Raw genomic sequence first — 21,531 nt, forward strand, 5'->3', positions numbered from 1 at the left:
CATGCAGAATTTCCTTCTTGTCTGCACATCCAGAATCTCAGTCAGTTAAGAACTTCTGTAGCCTTTCTCTAACAATTTGGAATTAGGAGTTTCTATGGATTACCTGAATTTGTGGATTTTAGGATACAGATTTAGTCAATTCTCCTCCTTGGTCTTTCTAGACTTTTTTTCTTAATGTATTTTTAATCTGTTTTAAACAGATTTGCTTTCTGTGTCTACTTTCTCTCCACCCCCCAGCTTCTTAACAAATACTTTCTTCTGTTTCAGACTCAGTGTCTCTCTTGCTTCCTTATTATCTGAAATCTTAAGAAAGCTTTTGGCAGTCTGTCTTGTCAAGACCTTCTTGTCATTGGGACAATCATTCCATAGAACATTAAATAACCTGGAAAACAGTTTCATAATCTAGCCAGCCTCTCTTTCCAGAGGCTATGATCATATCACAGTGTTGTAGACTGCACAGGGGTGCTTCCTCTAACATGGTTTGTTTCAGCAGATATAATTTAGGGAGCTTTTAGCCAGCCTGCTGGGCTGGGAGAGGTGGTGGGGAAGTGTAGGCCAGCACCCTGAACTCACCTGTTTAAGTGTGCCAGCCTTGCTCTGAATAATCTGTCCATTCTGGCAGTTATCAGCACCTTGCTGCTGTTTTATAACCACACCAAGACACACCTTCTGTACACTGTCAATGCCTTTTTCTACAATAGTTAAACACATGTGGCCTGTGTAGGTGTGTAAAACCAGGTGGAGCCTCTCCATGCCAAGATAAAACTTTTTTTATTTATTTATAATTTTTAAAAAATCCATGAACTGACAGTTGGCTCAAGGTACTCTTATGTGACAAAAGAAATTTGACATGAAAAGTTGGGTAGTGTTTGGAGGAGATAAGAATAATGTTTATTATATCCTTTAATTCCACTGGAAATGTTGCACTTTTCTATCCCAGGCATTGGGTGGTGTTACTTTTGACTGGCAGGCTGCATTTTATTCATAGGTTACTCTCCCACAGAGAGGGGTGAGGAGTGGATGTTCAACTGTATATACTGGAGTAAGAGACATGGCCTTTGTCACTGTGGGGTGACTTACAAACCAGTGCTGCCACTGGTGTCATGCTGCAGGGCTTGGGATGATTGTGGATGGATGTGCAGAACCCAAGCTGCAGCTTGGGCAAAAGCAGAAAAGGGGGTAGAAGATCCCAGAACTGCTGTGGCCTCTGTCATGGCTTTGGGAAGGTGAGAGAAGGAGGTGTTTTCTCTTGAGTGAAGATACTTTGCAGATTCCAATGCCCACATGGCTGCCTCTGCTGTTTATGGAGTGGGAATGAAGATGGTGAAACCAGATTGAGATGCCCATGCAGGCTGCCATTCATCCCCATCAGACTCATTTACTTACAGCCTATAAAATGCTACTTTTGAGCACACCTCTTACTGAAAGAGCAGTTTAAGTCCTTGTTTTTAATGTTCAGGTTAGGAGGAGGAGGAGGAAAGGAGGTTGTGTGGCAAGCCAGCATGTCTATGGCCCATCATAACAAGCCCAGCCAGCCTGGTTCCTGGCCCACCATGTGAAAGCCAGCCTGAAGTAGGACCCTGGCAGTGTTTTCCAGGTGACACTGGGATGGGGCATATTGTCACATACTGGAGTCACATAAATCAAATCAGCTTCAGCAGTGGCGTGTGCTGTTTTGCACTTCTTGAGAGAATCCTGAACTTGCCTAGGGCATTCACATTGAAACTTCAAACCCAAAACTTAGCAGTATACCTTCGGAAAGTATTGAATAATTTATGAGCAGTTAGTGTTCTTAACAAATCTTTGAAAACTCAGAAAACATTTCTTTTTTTTTTTTTTTATTAAAATATAAGTAACTGTGCATATAAAATATCAAATTTGGAGATTAAAAATCTCTTTTCCCTTTCTGTATCATTGTCACAGTTGTGGTGAAAGTCTTAAGTAAGAGCATGTCAGCAACCATTCCTAATTAACTCATGGCAGTGTGCCCAGTGTGCACACATTCATGCTCTCTTTCCCTGTGTATAGATACACATCTCCTATAGAAACAGCTCTTTACAAAGAAATAAATTGAGTGATTACATTAATTGACACAAATGTTCTTGAAAACAACCCGTTTAATTTTGTTTAGGCATTTCCTGAGTGATGTCTCCTTAGTTTCTAATAAATAACCTATTGTAAAACTTGCTAACAGAAGACTATGTAGTGTAGTAGACTCCAAGGTTAATTTATTAAACTTGTCAGCTGTTTACTCTTGGTTAGACTGTGACTTAAAAATTCAGTATAAAAAAGGCAAAACCAAAACCCCACAGGAATTTGAATGCATGATGATACACTTTTGCATGTTTGGCTTCAGCTTGCATTTTGTGGACTTAGATGTTTGAGTAGAAGCTGTTGTGAAACATAGAGGAAAGGCAGTACATAGCAAACATGCTTTGGTGTTCAGGTACACACAAGCATTATTTTCTCTTTCTTCCCATCTAGAGATTTGAGGATTTATGGATGAGCAGATTTAGAATTCTAAAATATAGATGTTCTCTTAGTGTAAATTGATCAGAAAAGCCAGAAAACAAAGCTTTTACTGGTTTTATACCTGTCTTATGCCACAATGAGAAGTAGGAGGGCCCTGGAACAGCCACCCAGCAAGGCAGAAGGTGCCTGAGGGAAAGGAAGGATGATGCAGAAGGCAAGATGCTGCTGGAGCACTGTACTGTCCCTGTCTGCTCCTTGGAAGATGGTTGGGGCAGTCCTGGCCATGTTTTCTCTGAGTGTCACAAGTGATACTCTCTGAGTGTCACAAGGCTCTGCTTGTGCATTTTCTAGTGAATCTGCAGAGAGCAGGAGTGACCAGAGGGCAGAGACTGAGCAGGTGTCACTCCTTTGCATTGCCATACCTGCTGTGGTTATTATTCATTATATACCAGTGTTTTGTCATTGAAATCTGAGTCCTGTTTAAAACTATATGCATTTATTTTGTTACCTCTAGAAAAGCCTCTTGGATGTGTTGGCAGCAGGTTTTTTCTCAGTGGCTGATCCTGGTATCTGATAACTGTTACCAAAATCAGGTTGACTAGAGATATGTGTACTTCTCTGAAGAAAATGAACCCACTCAACATCGACAACATGCCATTTTTAATTTAGGTAGTTGTTTATTTAAAAATGCATTGAATTATTAAAAACCAGTAAAGTTCATGTGATTGAACAAGATAAGGAGAATAGTGAAAGAATGTTGGACTTCAAATGCATCTGCATTTATTTTCCATGCTTGGAACTGCCACACTTACAGGCAGCTAATTTCCTCATGTCTGTGTTATGTTTTTACCAGCCATTTGGTAGATCTGATGACTAATTCAAAGTGATGTATCACAGCCAGTTGTAGGGACCATAAGTAGTTTCCTATAGTCATTTAACTTTCTATGAATAAAGTTAACAACTGTTCCATAGTCAAACCTCTATGGATAAGAGGGAGGTGGGGACCCACTGAGGTCTCTTGGGCTGTGCTGGATCAACAGCTCAAAGAGGGTGAGGTGAGTTGCCTTCTTGATCTGTCTTTATGGACCTGCAGAGCCCAGATGGTCAGCTCAAAGGTGACAGGTAGTTTTTAGGATGAATAATGTGAGATGCAATTAATCCTGTTTTAACATGATCCTCTCTATTGGAAAGGAAGGTGTTATGTGTTTGAGGGTGGCACTAAAGAGTGCCCTACTCAGAAGCCAAAAGCAGGTTGCACTATAGAATGCATAAATATACATTCCCAGTATCTGCAAAAACATATTTTGGGGCTGCTGTCACCAGTTGCTGTCATTTTAATGACATACTGTAATTGATATGCATTTGTTTTTCTGAATAATCCAAAGTAGGAGTGAAATGATTCACTTGGAAAGTAGGAGCTGGGATACTTGGCTGACACATGGAGAATAAAAGTACATCTTGAAGTTTGCAAATGTGAAAACAGAAAACAGGGCTGCTAAGGCACTTCTGTGGTAAACATGAGTTGAGAAATGGAAAAGATGAGTTATGACCACTAGGCTTTAAATCAGGTTTCATACTGGTAGTGGGTTTTTTGAAGTTTTTATTTCTTGTGAAGTGGTAAAGTTTAGTGTCCATATGCATGCCACTTAATTGTTATTCAGCAACACTTCCAAGCATTTCCATTTCAGGGATTCATTAGGTTCTTTAAGATTTTCTTATACTATAATTTTTCCAGGGTCTAAATGCTTTGGATTTGTAATCTCCCAAATGGGATTAATTTTTAAGGCTTAGCAAAACTCTTTCATTACAGAAAGATAAGGAAAATTGTGCTTCACTTTAGCAACACTGAGACTGCTAACAGTTGAGATCTTCTAGCAATTTAGTAGGAAATACATGTCTTGGAAATAATATCTGAGATAGACATGCAAATCTATGCAGAAGTTGAATAACTTGGGATTGTTTTTTTCTTCTATTTTTTTCCTTTTTTTTTTTTTATTTTATAGATTTTTTTTTTATTTTTTTTAATAAGAGGGTCAGGATACTGCTCAGGTCAGGGTGGCTGTTCTGGCCAGCAGCCTGCCCTGCTACCATGGTGGGTCACTTCTCTGCACTCTTGTGCTGCCTTCCACCGTGGAGCTGGTAAATCAAACCCATTTTTTAGTGCTGGCATCTTTCTTGACTTTGGAAACCTAAGAAACGTGTGCTCCTGTAGCAGGCTGATCTTTCCTGCAGTGTGGGGTGTGCTCGAGGATGGAGGCAGCAGTGCATAGTCAATCACAAAACAGGGAATTGCCTTGCTCTGTGCCAAATTATGTTTCCCATCTCCAGCATGTAATTTCAGGCAAATCTGTTGAAGTCTTTAATCTATAATTAGACTTATAAGCTTCTTTAGACCTTTTGGATTTCCTTTCTTTAGAAGGAATACAACATTATTATTCTATGAATCTTCTTACATATTTTTCAAAGAATGCTTTACTGGTGTTTTTTAAAATTTATTTATATTTTCCTTCAGTTTTCTTCAGTGGGTGTGTAGAGATCCTATTTCCATTAAGAAATGAACTCAAAATTACCTGGTAAAAAATGAATGATATATATGATTTTTTTTTCCTGGCAGTACTGAGCAGAAATGTTTTTCAGTAGGCTAAAGTAAATATGTATTTCTAAAATTGGATTCACACAGTGTATTTTTCCTGCATTAAAAATAAAGAAGTTAATTAAAATGTCACTCGTCACTCCTTTTCATTTTTTATGTGTCAATACATGAATGTCTGGCTAAGCAAATCAATTCTCTCACCAGATGTTGGTGTGGGACAGTTCCCTCTGTGAAAGCCTCTCAGGGCAAGTTACAGCCTGGAGGGAGAGGTGTTTTAGTACTTCACTAGATCACTGTGTGTGTCTATGTGTACCTACCTATGTACATATGTAAATATCTATACATGTAAATATGCATGGGTGCAAAGGAACTTTTGGGTGCCTCCTTTGCCCAAGTGTCATCTGTCCTTGTTGCTTCCTCATGTTCATGTATTTATTACAGAATTACTTTGAAGATTGTCTGTCTGTTTTCCTGGTAAGAATTTGAATTTTAGGCATAATCAGATTCAGATTCTTTTTCTTTCTGTACACCAGATCTTAATAGATACTGCCTAATCTTCAAAGAAAACTTTAAGCTTTTTAAAATTGCAGACACAGTAGCCTCAAGTTTGTTAAAATATTCTTAGGTAAGCAGTTTGCTTCAATGTAATTTTCTTAGTGGTTTGGGGGATTTTTGTGCCCCTAAATTGACCTAAGGGATTTTCCTGCCATGTTTTCTTCTGATCAGTTTTATTTCCCTCTTCAGCTCCCCATAGCATGTATTCTGGAGGACTTGCTGCTTTTCTGTTTTGGTTGAAAGGATGTTCTTCCTGCTTTAGCAGTCTACAGAATTTGAAGTTTGTCTTTCTTGCCTCTTACAATCCTGGGGGACTCCAGCCAATAAAAATTGCCAATATGGAATACTCTAATCAAAGATGAGAAATTGTAGAAAATGCCATCATTGTTTTAAAATTCTTCTAAAGATTCTTTAGAAGATTTAGGAATTCTTTAAAGAATTTATGCATTTGGCTCAGCTATAAGTTTCTTGGCATCCTTATGTTCATTTAGGGAAGTTCATATATGTATTTATAGGAAATACATTCTGGAGCTTAATCCAAAGGTTTGCAAACTTTCTGGCTCTCCATAGAGCCAAGCTCATGCATTTCTGTATCTGTTTTACATTTTCGTGGATTCTACTATTAGATTTTGCCAGTTATGTGGCTCTCCAAATTCTTCTTCAGTGTACATACATTTCAGTTTTGTTGCTGGTTGTTTGGTTTGGGTTTTTTTTTCTTTATATGTTGCTGTTCCTTCACAGTTATATTTTTACTGTCTAGCACTTGTTCTGTTTTCCAAAGCAACAGTTATCAGTAGTTTATGTTACTGGTTTTACTGCACTTAGATTTTACATCTCTTTTATTTTTTTTCCTTTAATTCAAGGCACATTTTGGCCATTGCTTGTTCTTCTATTTGAAATTGTGCAAAGATAGCTTCTTCAGGTACACCAGTCCAGAATACCTCCTATTATTTTTCTTTTTAGACCTTCTGGTAGTTTACAGAACTTTATTTATAATGCTTCTGTGGAAATGGAGCCGCTGTAAGAGCAACTTCCAAATGTCTTCTCATACAATTTTCCACTCAGATGCAGTTCTTTTCAGATCCTTTCTGTGCTCTTGCTTGCAGTTAGTAACTAGCATATGAGTGGATTTGAGAATTGTTTCCTGAAAATTAATAAATGCTTTTGCACTTGTACTCAATGTTATTCCCCCTTTACAGATGCAGAGAGAAGAAATATGATTATTATAGCCTGCCAAAAACCTCTGTTGTGATAGCTTTCTATAACGAGGCTTGGTCAACGCTTCTGCGAACTGTTCACAGTGTTCTTGAGACATCTCCAGACATACTTTTGGAAGAAATTATCCTTGTAGATGATTACAGTGACAAAGGTAGGAAGAATAAATCTAAATAATGTTGGTTGTTGATGGGCTTCTTTGGTCAGCCAGCTCATAGGAGAAAAAGTTATGCTGTTCAGGTCACACACCAGAAGACTGTACAACAAAGGCCGCTCACTGAAAAAATAGTTTTTCTTGTAGTGTGCCCATGAAAAATTTGGCTTATGGACCAAATTTAGTTTGGAATGGGGAAGCATATTTGCTGTGTTGTAACATGAGTGCTTGTGTGTATAGATAGACTACAGTTTGATCAGAGCACTTCAGGTTTCCTGAATTGAGCATGTTTTGATTGCAACAATGCTCCCCTGGCATCTCATATGATGACAGTGACCTAGTTCTTTGGTCTGGATTGAACAACAGGGCATAAAGGCATTGCTGGCATTTTCCACCACACATGGATTGTGTTAAGAATAAAACTTTTTTACAGAAAGTCTTAAATAACATTGAGAAGTGCTTATCAATCAGGGAATGTATTACAGAGGTAAATGTGAAGCGTTCAGTTTCTTAAAAGTGACTGATCCAAGTTCTGTGTTTTTTTCATGTCCTTTCTAAATATGTATAGCAGAATGTTGAGTTCAAAATGCCACAATCTTTAGAGCCCTACTATAAGCAATATGCTAGTGAGGAGAGAGCTTCCTATAGCATGACATAAATCACTTTGGACTATATTATCCCCTCTCTTGTTGGTTTGTTACAGAGCATTTAAAGGAGACTTTGGAAAACTACGTGGCAGGTCTGCGCAAGGTGCGCCTTATCCGTGCCAACAAGCGAGAGGGGCTGGTTCGAGCCCGGCTGCTGGGGGCATCCGTGGCAAAAGGAGACATCCTGACATTCCTGGACTGCCACTGTGAATGCCACGAGGGCTGGCTGGAGCCACTGCTGGCAAGGTGAGCTGATGCTCTGGGCTGGTTTCTCTCCCACTGGAGAAGAAGGGGCGAGACAGTTTGGCCCACTTCTGCAGTGGAAAAATGACTCATGGTTCACCAAAGGTTACTGCAGTCCAGTCCCTGAGGCACTGGGAGTGTTTGGTGTTTGTCTCCTGCCTGTGGGAAGCAAATGGAAGTGTGAAAGAGCACGACATGGTTGGTTATTTGTTGTTGTTGGGTTGTTTGTTTTTTTTCTGTCCTGAGGGCCAAACTGTTCTTTTCCTTCAGACAGTGGAAAGTTTAGGGTTTCAGTAAGTCAAGTCCATGCCCTCTGTTTTGAAACTACCTTGGTAAAGGAGGCTACTTCTGTCAGCCTGGGAGGTGGATTACAGAAGATCTGGAAAGATGTGTGCCCTGCAAGGCAGTGTTTGCATAAGCAGATTGGAATACAAGCCAATAAACTCCATCTTCTTAGCCCTGAGCAAATCCAACTTTCCAGACTGGTTCTGATATAAAGGATCATAGTTAGGGTAGGGAGGAGTTAATGTTGTGTCAACACTGACTCTTACTTGGAAGCCATCTGTCCTGGGACACTGTACTTTATGCCTGTGTAGTCTGTTGTCTATTCTGCAGTCAGGCTGCTCAGAAAACTTCGGTTAATTAAAAGCAAGCAAACAAACAACAAAAAACCAAGGAACCTTCCCAAAGCTCTAACAAAAACTCTCTAGAAACCAGAATACTAGCCTTCTGTTACAGCTGAGAATATTTATTGTGTTCTTGAAGCCTCCCCCATGTGTAGCCAGCAGCCATACATGCACTTTTCCTGCTATGGGTTCAGCCACTGATACCTCATCACAGCACCTGCTGCTCCTGCATCACATTACAAAGCTCTATTGCTTTTGCCCCTTTTGCTAACAGCTCATGGCTTTACCCCCTTAGATGCCATTAGCAGATACTGATAGATACAGGATCTGAATCAGACCAAAGAAAGAAAAAAAGTCTTTCCTCAAGGCCAGTGTTTTGGTTTGGATCCTGTTAAGATTCCCACCAGACTACAGAAAAGGACCAGAAAAAAAAGCCCTAATACAAACCGGAGCAAGACTTCCGAAAGCACATAGTGTCTTGATGTGTGCAAGTTTTCCTGATTCCTAGTGGGACTCTGTTCTCAAACTCCCCATGCCCCTTTGAAATTCTAAGAATACTGTTTCAGTTTTTTGTTTTCTTGGCATACTTTCCTTGTTTCTAAATTTCGCACTGAGTGTATACCAAGTAACTGTGGGCTAACTATGATAGTGTGAAGAAAGGAAAAGGGATAAACATCAAATCGTGATCATAGGATTAACTGCTGTCCCCTAAAAAAGTGTATGATGGGGAGACGATTTTGTGATTTCTTCACTTCTTTAGCATACCACTAGATGGCAATCTTGAGGAAGGATTGGGACTTTTTTAACCGGAACAATCACCACCTGTAAAAAGTTATCCCTCTCTTGGAATTCCTGCTGTTCTTGCTGCCGATGCAGACATACACCTCTAAGGGGTTTTACTGCATCATATCTGACTCAAATGTATGGCAGCAATACAACAGCGCCAGCATTTTGCAGTGCAAACATGGTTGTATTTGTAAGCTGCCTGTGCATTGTACCATCTAGTTAATTCTTAATTTACAGAAAAGGTGATGGCTTTTCACATCCTTTCATAATTGAAATCACATGCCAGCTACCTAATTTTTAGTTATTTTCCTACTTGTTGCAGGAGGAGCAAAATATTTTTACATATTATTGTTTGTGTGTGTATAATTTTCATTGCTTTGTACAATGAGGATTTGTACAAAGTTTTATGCAAGTGGGGAAGGAGATAACAATATTTGTATGAGCCCTTTTGTCTGCTCTACCAAGCAAGATCTCAATGGGAGATCATAAAGAAGAAAACAGCTGTTTCACATATTCCCTCCAGCAACAAGAGGCCATTTCACACTTAAAGCAGTCTTTCTCATCTCAGGCAATTCTACTTTGGAATTGCTGCTACATTTAACCATCACAAGCTACTGTAATTTCACAGTATGAGCTCTTGGTCAGCCTACAGGTTTTTGGCCTAACAATTCTATGAGGAATGAGTTCCCTTTGAATGACAGATGCACTGCATCTCTTACTTGTTTGATAATATAATGTGTTCAGTTTGCCTTCACCTCTGAAATACGTAAATACAAGATGCAGGGTTGAAGTGCATACCTGCCTCTCTAAGTCAAACAAGTTACTTCATTTCACTGAACTGTCAGGGGATGTCTAACACCAGAAAAGGGAAGATGCTAAACAGTGATTTAGGAGAAAGACCTTGGCTTGAGCTTGTGTGCTTGATGTTGCTCCTAGTACTGAGGAGGCCATTCTAGAAAATGAGAAGTGGGACTCTTAGAGTCCCACTGCTTTCTGTAAGGAATTCCTTTGGAAAGGAATCCTGAAAACCCTGTATGATACTGAGAAAAGGGAGGAAGGGAGTTTCTACAAACTCCTTGTAGAAGCAGACCTGCAAGAAATGTCACCAGCTCTGATATATTCTTAGTATGATAAAGATCTTGATTATCTTTAGATGTCATTCTGCAGTGCTATCTTGTTTTTCCTTTTCATCTCTTATATTGCCAGGATTTTTGGAAGCCACCTTCAGTTATGTTTCATTGTTGGAGGTCTAATTTGGTTTTTTTCTAAGCTCAGGGCTTCTTTTTGAGTTAGTGTAACAGTACTTAGTACAGCATTTGTAGATGATCACAGTTACAAGAAAAGCCATGACTTCAAGGGCCAAGAGTCTGGCTGGTTTATTATTCATAATTGCAAAACTATGCAATCAAACTGCTCTCTAAAACAGCTACTTGTACAAAAGAAAATGTACATTTTTTGGTTGATAAAGTGGTGCTGGCTATGGCAGCCAAGCCAGATGCTGAATGTATCTCCAGCCATCTGGCATACTTTGCTTCCATCATCCAGGAATGTTGATGCTTGCCAGTGAAGTCCATCCTGATACATCCTCCTGATGATCCTCAGTTTGAAAATGGGGATATTCCTGTATTGATTGTATCATCATTTCCTTGTTATTGCAGCATGACTTGAAAAGGAGCAAAACTTCAGGTTTGGTATTGTAAGCATTCTTCATTCTTGTCACCTCTAGTTTTTTATTTTTAGAGAAGTTTCTAATGGAAGTAACCCTTTTGTTTTAAAATATACCAGGATTGCTGAAGAAGAAACAGCTGTTGTCTGCCCTGTTATTGATGTTATTGACTGGAATACATTTGAGTACTTGGGAAATGCTGGTGAGCCACAGATTGGTGGATTTGACTGGCGGCTGGTCTTCACTTGGCATAGTATCCCTGAAAGAGAACAAAAACGGAGGAAGTCCAAGACCGACGTGATCAGGTTAATTTTTATATCCTCTGAAACTGTGAATATATTCTTGATTTCACCCAAAAATGCCAGGTGCTGAAAGATATTTGGGAAATTAAGGTATTACTAAAAACTATATATTTTGTTTAGTTCCCCATTTTTTTTCAAAATAGCTCCTATTTACAATCTTCCTGGAAGAAAATAGTGGTCTAAAGGCTGATCCTGTTTCATTTTCCATATGGAAAATTTACTGCAGAGTAGTCCCTTGAGTCCTCTAAGCAAACTCTTACAGATGCTTACCAGCACATGGAAAGAGTGTAACTGATTAACTAATACTGGAGGATGTCCTCTGTGCCAAGCAAAGAGCTCTGTGTTGTTATAAAAATGTATCATGGGCAACAATGAAAAGGGAAAAAAGTCACCAACCACTAAGTAGGTAAAAGTAGCTTTGAAGAATTTTTTCTGTGCTGTAATGACAGCTGAGTTCACTGTGCTATTTTCAAAGGTGAAACCATTTTGCCAGCTCTTTACTGGGGTGAAACAATACAGCTCTATCCACCATGGTTTCTGTGAAGGGCTAAATCACAGAGCTCAGGCCAATGTCTTTATCATTTGTGTTAGTTTTGTTTTATTTTAAGACAAGATGCCATCAGTTGGTATTATTTGTCACTCAAAGTGGTATTTTTAGGAGATGCAAGAAAATAGAACAAACAAGGTACCTGGTAAATGGGAATGGTGGACAAGATCCTCATAGCTGAGGATCTGCCATGTTTAACCTAGCTCCATCTGCTATGGAAATTGCTGAATTTCAGCAGTTTATTGTAGTAAATTAACCTGTTTGGCATTGTTAATGCAGTAATTTTGTTAGTACTTTTATCTGTTATTGTATAGATCACAAAAATACAGAATTATTAATTTTTCTCAGTCTTTTTAAAGTTGCTTATCATGATATTAATACCCAGTATTTCACAAATACTAATGAACCTATCCTCAACTGAACAAACTTTTTTTAAAATAGGAAAAGTGAGGTGGTAATAGTCTTTCTCAGCATGTATTAGTCCATGTCCATCTTAAAGAAAAAAGAATCCAAATAGAGTAAGTGTTTTTAAGACATTTATTTCAGATATGATGCTTTTTTTTTCTTCATGATACAAAGAATTTTCTTTGACATGCCAAGAGGACAATGATGAGGGATAAAGTTTCATGGTAGCCTGAGGACTGTGAGCTCGACAGGTGTCTGGAGAAAGCAGCAGTGCTGGCAGTGGTGTCACCAACAGCTTGATTTGGAAAGATGAGATCTGGAGGGAGACAGGAGGACTTGACTGGTTATGGAGTTTGTTATTTTTCCTTCTGTCTTGTCTCATCTCATTCCATTCTTTGAAACAACATATGACAGTGTGAGACACTGCTGCTTCAAAAGGATAGCTGGTAAAATTAGTTTTGACAGAATAAGAGTAATTGATCATCCATCTTGCTTTTGTTAATATTTACTTCAACAGCAATTTAGTGAAATTCATATAATGTCAGTTGAACTTAGTTCTAATCAGTGTTTTATACTTGGCACTTTAAAGAGTCATCCTCAGACTGTAGACAATAAGGGACAATATTGAACAAATACAAATTTATGAGTATTTGCACACTCTAGCCTACTGAAAGTGCATCCCTTAAGTGCACTGTCACTCTGGGCTTTGTGATCTTCAATGAGGATCCAGTCATGACTCCTGATTTTAAACCCCTCCTCCAAATTTAGTAAAAAATTTAAGAACATACAGGTGGGTAGATTTTCTTAGAAAGAAAACAAACCTCTTTAGGGGCTATATTTACTTAATGATTAAAGTCTGAGAGTTTTTTCTACTGATACTAGTGGGATCAAGAATGCTGTTTTTAATTACTAAAGCACAAGTATTTCTTTAATTACTGCTTAAATAAAATAGATAAGGATACAGCACTTAGAATTTCAGAGCCAACTAATACAGTTCTGCCACAAAGAAACTAATGTTCTGTTATGTGAAGAGGCTCTTCATTTACACACAAAGACACTGCAGTTGGAAAAAATTATTTGAACACAATATTTTTTATATTCTGGTGCTTGTTTCAGATACATTTTTTAATAACAAAATTAAATTCAAACGGCCTCATAATAATTGCTAAATTTCTGTTACTTTGTATCCAGAAAAAACTAAGAAAATAGAAAATAAAAAGAATATTACATTTTTTAATCTGTTGCATTAGTTTAATATTTTTTCTTTTTACTCAGTTCAGAGTTACTATTCTCTTTTATAGGTCTCCAACCATGGCAGGTGGATTATTTTCTGTGAGCAAGAAGTATTTTGATTATCTTGGTTCCTATGACACAGGAATGGAAGTCTGGGGAGGAGAAAACCTTGAATTCTCATTTAGGGTAGGTGGCTTAATTGAAAGTTTCTTTTCTTCAGGATACAACAAGTTCCTATTTCTTTCTTCATGCCCTTTTACTTAATGAGGTAGCTGTAATGTAAGCAAGTGCTAAGAAGGGTGTATTTTGGAAGATGTTTATATGAATCTTGTTCTCTCACATCAGGATAGCTGTACTTTCCTTTCAAATAGCCATTATAAAGCAATTTTAAAAAGCATGTCTTTGTTTTGAACCCTAGTATAAAATGTAAAAAGGAGTGTGATACTAGTGGGTGAAGTTTACATCCTGCAGCTTGAAGGAGGTCATTGGGAGGAAGATTTGTAATGCTTTGATGTGACTCAGAGTTCTTGCTGTGGTTAAAGGAGTGAGCAGTTCCCACTGGGCAGGAGAAGGCAGCCCTTGTACTGATTTTAAGACTTTATTCTGTTTCACCTGAGAAAAAGTGTATATGAAGTTTATAAAAGGGGGGAGGGAAGATCTCCAGTAACTGTAGAGTTGTACCCCACAGGAGGCATGACCAAGTGCTCAGGTGTGAGTCAGATAGCTGCAATGAAAAGGATTTACAGCAGGAAAAGAGAGGAGATACAGGGTATTCCAGACTGATCAGCAAAGCTGTTCTCTGCTCAGCCATTTCCAGTGCTGTGGCTGGTTCCCACTGGTTCTCAGTGCTGGTTTCAGCACTGACTGCCTGTGGTTTGCCCCAAATCACACTTAGCTTATTGAAGCCATCCTGTGGTGACGTGAGAGGGATGCTGTAGGGCTGCTTTTGGCTATCCTGGATCACCCCTGTCTGTTCTGCCCATCACCTGTTATTTTTGATGTTTGCAATTCTGTGAGTCATTGACTTGTGGTACAGAAGGGTTTTTTGTTTTTTTTTTACCAAGTGACAACAGACTTCAAGGTTAAATAGCATTTTAATGTTATAAAACCACTTTCTTGAGAAAGGAGGCATCAGCAGACTGTCTCTCTGGAAGTCTGTGTGTTAACCAGAGAAGCATGGAGTCTTCCTGGCTGCTGTTCCAATCCAGTGTTGGCAGTGCAGAAATCTTAGAAAAGAGGGTATAAAAATAAGGATCAAAAATTATTAGGAATGATAGCAAGCACGGGCCCAGAGGTGATGTGGTTTCTCTCTGCAGGGAGACTTCTCAGCTGGAGACGCTGATTTGAGTTCATGACCACCACTTTTTTCACTTAAGCAGCAGTTCCTGGCAGTCTACTCAGTAGACTTGGTCTAGTTCATCAGGCCTCCACCTGAAGCACAAAGCGTTTGACCCACCTCCATCAGCCCTGTGACCCTCTGAACCAGGAGGCTCCAGTTCCAGTGTATCCAGGACTCCAGCTCCTTGAAGAAAACCTCTAATATGGCACACTTGGCATGCAGTTCTTGGCTTTCTGCTCCTTGTGTCTTGCTCTTGGGGAGACTGAGGCTTCCATACAGCTTGACCCCTTCCTTTTGACTCAGAGTGCCCCAGTACCAGCTGCTGCTTTAGACCCAGCTTTCCATTACCACTGACCTCTAGGAAGCTCTGGAGCCAGTCTCATTTTTTGTGTCACTGGCTCCCCTGACCAAGGGCACCGTGGGGTGCAGCAGTGTGTATGAGCAGTGCCTTCACTCCTTCAGCGTGCAGGACTGTGGTCTCCTCATGGGACAGAGGAAGCATTAGGGGTGGCCCAGCACACAGGAGAAGCACAAAGGGGCAGCAGAGTTCCCAGGAGAGAGCACACAAACTCTGCAAGGGGATAAGCCAGCATGTAGGTGCAGGTGGATCAAGCAGCTCCTGGGAGACAAACGATTTAACAGGACAGGCTGTGCAATGGCCAATGAATATGCCTGGCCTTGCCAATTTTCCTGGTGCAGACTGCCAGTAGCATCTGGGCATTTGTACGCAACATGCTTTGCTCTGTTTGATTTGGAGCCCTTGTACTCGTGCTCTGTGTGGTGAGGATTTTTGTGGAGCAGAGCAGAGTGCTACAATGTTGTTTAACTGTGTTCTTTTGGCTGTCTGCAGTGTTCCAAGAGGTCGGAAGGGATAAATCATTGTTAGGGTTGTTGTCCTTGTGTTTCTAGACCTGTCAGACCTGAAAATTAGGGGCAGAACTACTCAAAACCACTGTAAATTAATTTATTGTTGTTCTCGTCTCTGACAACACCACTCTCTCCCAATGACATGAAAAGACTTGTTCTCAAGCCTCCCCTCTCTTGCACTTCGATTGCTCTGAGCTGAAGAAATTCTCTGTGGTTTTGAGAGGTGCAACAAGGACAAAGCTTTTGCTAAAAGCACGATGACTAAGAGCGATGGAGGCTACGTGCTGAATGCAGAATCGAGTCAATGTACCTTGATTTTGGATTGCTTAATGCTATTTGGCTGGATAAAATTTCACTTCATGGGCATAATGGGCATTGAAATTCCTCTTTCTGAGGTATTCAAAATATGCTCTTTCATCTTCTCCCTCTTGTACTCAGAGCAAAGGGAATCTGGTTGCAGCTTCTGCCCCCTCTGTGCTCTTGATCCTGCAGGTGGTGCTGCAATGTAAGTTTGTTTCTGGACCAAGGCTAATAAGTCTGTGGTCTGTCCTTCAGCCTACCATGTGCAAAAGGGCCTTTCTTCTCAGAAATGTTACTGCCCTTGAGCCTGGATGATACGCCCCAGAACACTTGGGATCTTTGATTTTACGGTATTTTGTATTTTTTCTTTTTGTCTGGATCTGGAACTCTGTCGTGTGTCGAGAGCAGCCAGGGTGAGTCCATGTGTCTGGGGTGCCTCTCCACCCACCCAACTTCCAGCAGATTGTGCATGAGCATCACACTGGAGGCTTAGCCACAAATCATCAAGAAAAAATTGCAGCAGAGAGAGAGAGAGCAGCAGAAACATAGGGTTTTCCACATTTTGCCCTTTTTTAGGATGTAGCATCCTTTTTATGTCTTTTATTTCTTCCAGATAGTCTTAAAGTGTTAGAATGACCTGTTAGAGCTTTTATCCTTTAGCATTCATTGACCCAGCACCAGGTCAATTGTCCAGAGACCTTGCTGATCCCAAGGTGAGATTCTGAACATTTTCTGTAAGTTTTCATAATGTCACCATCTGTCTCTGAAAACAAAAGAAAATATGCCAATAGACTGCTTGCATCAAGATGAAAGTGAAAGTGAAAAAAGGAATGTCACCTTGTTTTCTTATTGAAGTGAAGGAAAAAATGTGTGCTTTTATAATGAGAGCTGTGAGTTATCCAGACCTAGTAAAGAAACAGATCTACATGTACGTGAGCTTGCAAAATATGCATGAAACCTTATGTGCTTTTCTGTTACAGAAGGTTGAACTAGTTTTATGGAGAATCTTCTGCAGAGCCACTTATTTAGTATTTAGCAATCAAATTTAGCTTCTCTATTAAATTCCTCCCTTTATTTTATGACTGTTCATTTGCACCTGATTTTATATAGAGGTCATAATTTTTCAATTAAAATGAAAGTGAATAAACCTTTTGAAGAATTGTTTAGCTGAAGTATATTCAATTTTCTTTTGTAATAGGATGACAAGATAATTTTTGTACTGTTTTTATGAAATACTTAGAATTTAATGAGCATTGCTTAGCAACCTACAGTTATTTTTTTAGAGATCTTTAATTATTAAAAATTCAGCTGTTATGGAATTCTCTTTTTGTCATCAATTTAACAGAGGTATGGTCAGTTTGTTTCATTCCTTAAAAATCAGACTTTATTATGGAAGAGCTGAAGCATGTGCTTCCTTCTTAACTACATTTTTTATTTCAGTAGTCTTTATCATCTGTTGCTAATATTTAAAAGTAGATTGATCTAAACAAGAAAATTAATTAAGAATTATTGTATGGAATATGACATTGGAAGTTGTTAAATTAATAAACTTAATGTTTGGGTCTTAATATTTACTGACAAATCTTGAATAATAAATCACAGCTTTTAGAAAAAATCTTGAACATAGAAATAATAATTATGAAAAATATTGTTTTGAAATGCATCTCAAAAAAGGAGTTCATAAAGTAAAAGTGGATAGTTGGTTTCATAGTAGCTTTCAAAATAGCAGTAGAATAACTTACCTAAGAAAATATGCAAATTGTTTAAAAGTTCAGTACAGAATTTTAGATTTTTTGTGTAATTCATTTAATCATCTTTGTTCAAATGACAAATATACTGCTTCCCTGAAAAGCAGCAAAAAAGAGGACAGAGGAGAGAAACCTCACTTGAAAAACAAGAAATGAAAATTTTGAATCCAGAAAGTTACAATTATCCAATATTGCCTATAGCTGAATAATGTATTATCTACATTTTTAAGGAAAATCCTGTTTTAAAAGTAAATGTGTTGGAGTACTTACATTTTGGTAATTTAGCACAGTATTGTGCCATGCATAAAGTCCCATGTTGGTATCCAAAACCAAATCAATGGAGATGACACTTACTGATTTCCAAATTTAGAAATTTGAGAGAAATTCTAAGTAACTTTAAAAAACCCCTAAAAGCTAGCAGTCTAAACTCAAGTCCTATTTTTTGTGGGCTGAAAGCCTTTATCTCTTTAGATCCCTAAAATTCCCAGAAAGAGAAGTGGGGAAAGTCCTACCACTGATCTTTTGACACTGTTAGCAGAAATCTTTTATTTGCTACCTCATATCTTTCGCTCCTGCTGTGTTCATTAGAATAACATGTAATTAAAACTGTATGTCTTATACAAGAAGGTTGTCAGGGAGCAAACCTCTACCCCTTAAGCCTATGCCAGCTAATTTCCTTTGTCTTCCATTAACAAAGGAATGATGAGCTGCCACTTATGCATGGTTGAATGCATGAGGAGAATTCTAAATCTTTTATGGAAAGTCTATCAGAGCCATTGGTGACAGCCTCAAGTTAGTTCAAGTACAGCAACATATCCCACCTTCCTCCCATCTGACTAAATTTCAGAAACCTTGTTTCAGGCACCCTTCAGAAACAGGGCATCTGCTATGTTGTGGTCACACCTAATATTGAATAGAAATAAGAAATATCTAGCTGTGCTTTCCTTTCAGGTAATCAAACATGAGATCAGAATGGTTGATGGGAAGGTGGATGTGTAGATGAACTGACAAAAGTCCTTGGTTTTCAGAGGAGAAGGATGTAATTAAAAAGATGTGTACAGAGTGCTAAGACTAATGGATCCACTTGATGGTAGTTTCTGGACTTTATCTCATGGGCTGTACATTTCCTGACCTGGGGAGGCAGGAGCATGAGCACAAGGGCAGAGTGATGGTTTGCAGGGTTCTGCTAATTCTGCACATTTAGGTGCACGTACTTGCTTGGCATCAAGCAGGAATATTGATTTAGATAGGAGAGGTCGTTTCATTGTTGTTGGCAGGACCACCATGAGTTAAAGAAGTGCGTCGCTTTTCCTTTTCATGTGTTGGGTCTGGGGCACCTTTCCCAGCTTTCAATGGAAAAGGTTAGTGGGATTTTATCACCAGGCACCCATGCCTCCCTTCTAGATGAATCTACAAATGAGAATACAACTGTCTGTTCTTTGATCACATAACAAGCTTGCCTGTTTTGTCAAGTCAGCTTTCCAGTAGAATAGATAAATACATATCTGTAGATTTCTGGTAAGAATTAGTTTTCAGCTATTAGTCTCTTTCTGAGGTAACTATTTACATGGTTAATTTGAAAAAGAAACATGCTTCTTTTTATTTTCTTTCTTTCTTTCTTTTTCACAATGCCTGCATAACTTCTATTGTAGACCACATCTTATTGTGAGAAAATAAAACTAAGAAAGGAATATTGCTCTCAAGATAAAACCAGAGATGTGGTTATCTCTTTGTGAACTAAGAGCAAATTGTTAAGAGCAATGAGGATGTAATTTTATCCATTTTAGTCATCAAATGAAACACAAAATTATTGTATGTGTTACTTGTAGTATGGTGAGGTTTTCTTGAGATGATGTTATTCTTACTATACCCTCAAGCTTGCAGTAGACTCAAATTAATGCTACGCACAATGTCAATTCTTTGCTCAGATATGGCAGTGTGGAGGAAGTCTTGAGATCCATCCTTGCTCCCATGTAGGTCACGTTTTCCCCAAACAAGCTCCGTACTCGCGCTCCAAAGCTCTGGCAAACAGCGTGCGTGCGGCTGAGGTGTGGATGGATGGATACAAACAACTTTATTACCACCGAAACCCACACGCCCGCCTGGTGAGTTCCGCCCCTGGAATTTCAGTTCCTGGAATTTCAGTACAGTTTGTCTTCAACCTACTAACTATTGACTAAGTTACTATTTGACATGCAGTGATTTTTATGTTTATTTCTTATTCTTTCTGAAACTTTTTTCCCAGGCGTTGAATAAGTGTATAATTTTTAATTCCTTGGAAAAAATTAAAAATTCTGTAAGAGTGCAAGGTGGCCCAATCTGTGTCAATATTAAATGAATAAATGAAATAATAATGTGAAGTGGGGTCATCAAAGCAAGGAAGAGTTGTTTAGCCAAAAATGTGCACTTCTGTGAGCTGGCTGATACAGGACTCTCAATTGCGCAATTAATGAATGCAAATCATGAAGTTTCAGTGGACAGTAGAGCTTCAGGTGAATAATATTTTGCAAAATTACCTGTCTTGTGATAATTGTAAAACTTTGGACTGATGTAAAACAAAATAGATTTTTCTGTTTGATTTGCTGCTGCACTGTATTTAGTAAAAAAAAAGAAAAACACTAAACCAAAATCAATATTGAAAAGATTAAATTAATTAAAATCAGTCATGAGAACTCAGATGAAAATGTTCCTAATAAAATGTTTCAAGTATCAGTTCTGTTGGTTTTGGAGGTTTTTTTAAGTTAATGTTTTTATTTTCCTTGAAATGAAAATACAAGATCATTGATGGCAGAATTTTTCAGGAGATTATTACTGTGAAAATTGAGTATGTCAAAACAGTAAAGCATTGTGCAAATTCATAACTTGGACATATTTATCGTGAGGGGCCTGAAGGCTGGAAAAGAGTGACCCTGAAATGTCCTCACAGTGTCTAGAAATTAACTAAATGAACCTCTGTCACAGGGTCTGAAATTCAGGTCCCAAAGAAATCATTGTCTGCTGTTGCTTGTTTCTGGTGGTGCCTGTTTGCATGAAAAGTTTTCTAAACATGGCCTTTCTGTTTTTGTGCCTGGGCATCTGCCTCTGGCTGTGCTGGATCAGACCTGAGGGACCAGTGTGGGGCACAGGGAACCCCCCACTCATTTGGGCTAACCCCAAAAGACACTGCAAGGGAAAACTGCTCTTGAAAACATTAGCCTTTTAAAAGATACAATGGAGGATGCTGGAGAAGATGAATTTTGTTACTTTCATCTTGTGTTTGTTTGGATTAAATTGGGTAATTAGATTATTATAGTCCACACATTTGTAATAATTGGTTTACTTTAACATTATAAAAGCCATTTAGGTTTTATTATCAGAGTCTGACTTGGGGAGAAATATGGGATTCACCCACAGGCATTGCCAGGATGATTTCAGCTTGTTTTATACAAAAAGAGCAATAAACGCTGACAATTTTTCTTGTGAAGTGCTGGGCATCTTATGTCTGTTATGACAGAGCTTTAATTTTAAAGGATATTTTTGTATTAGTACTGGAAGTTTCATGTATTGGCTTATTGTAACACAGTGGCTGGAAGCTGAAACTCATGTGGGTTATTTTTCCCCATATCTAAGCTACTGCCAATGAACTTTTGTTTCCATAATACTCTGTGCACCACTTGTTGCAGCAGTTGAGTTCAGACCTTTCTACTTCATCAAACCCAAATATTCACTTCTGTAGCATAACAGGAAAATGATTGATGCTATGCCTGCAAAAATTGGTTCCATGAAGTTTCACTTCAAGATTAATGTTCAGACCTCAGAGCTAATATGTCACGCTGTTTGTTTATTCAAACAGG

The 21,531-nt window shown here is 38.7% G+C and overlaps 1 protein-coding gene across 1 annotated transcript in view; it reads left to right on the forward strand.

Annotated features, from left to right (window-relative positions):
* GALNT12 (polypeptide N-acetylgalactosaminyltransferase 12) overlaps positions 1-21,531 on the forward strand; it is a 45,656-nt gene that overhangs the window by 6,805 nt on the left and 17,320 nt on the right. The window contains exons 2-6 of the mRNA XM_079301096.1: positions 6,820-6,989; positions 7,693-7,882; positions 11,077-11,262; positions 13,513-13,630; positions 19,627-19,803. Of these exons, the coding sequence (XP_079157222.1) occupies positions 6,820-6,989; positions 7,693-7,882; positions 11,077-11,262; positions 13,513-13,630; positions 19,627-19,803 (841 nt within the window). The remainder of the gene's footprint in view (positions 1-6,819; positions 6,990-7,692; positions 7,883-11,076; positions 11,263-13,512; positions 13,631-19,626; positions 19,804-21,531) is intronic.

Source organism: Erithacus rubecula (assembly GCF_903797595.1).
Source record: "Erithacus rubecula genome assembly, chromosome: 3".
Taxonomy (NCBI): domain Eukaryota; kingdom Metazoa; phylum Chordata; class Aves; order Passeriformes; family Muscicapidae; genus Erithacus; species Erithacus rubecula.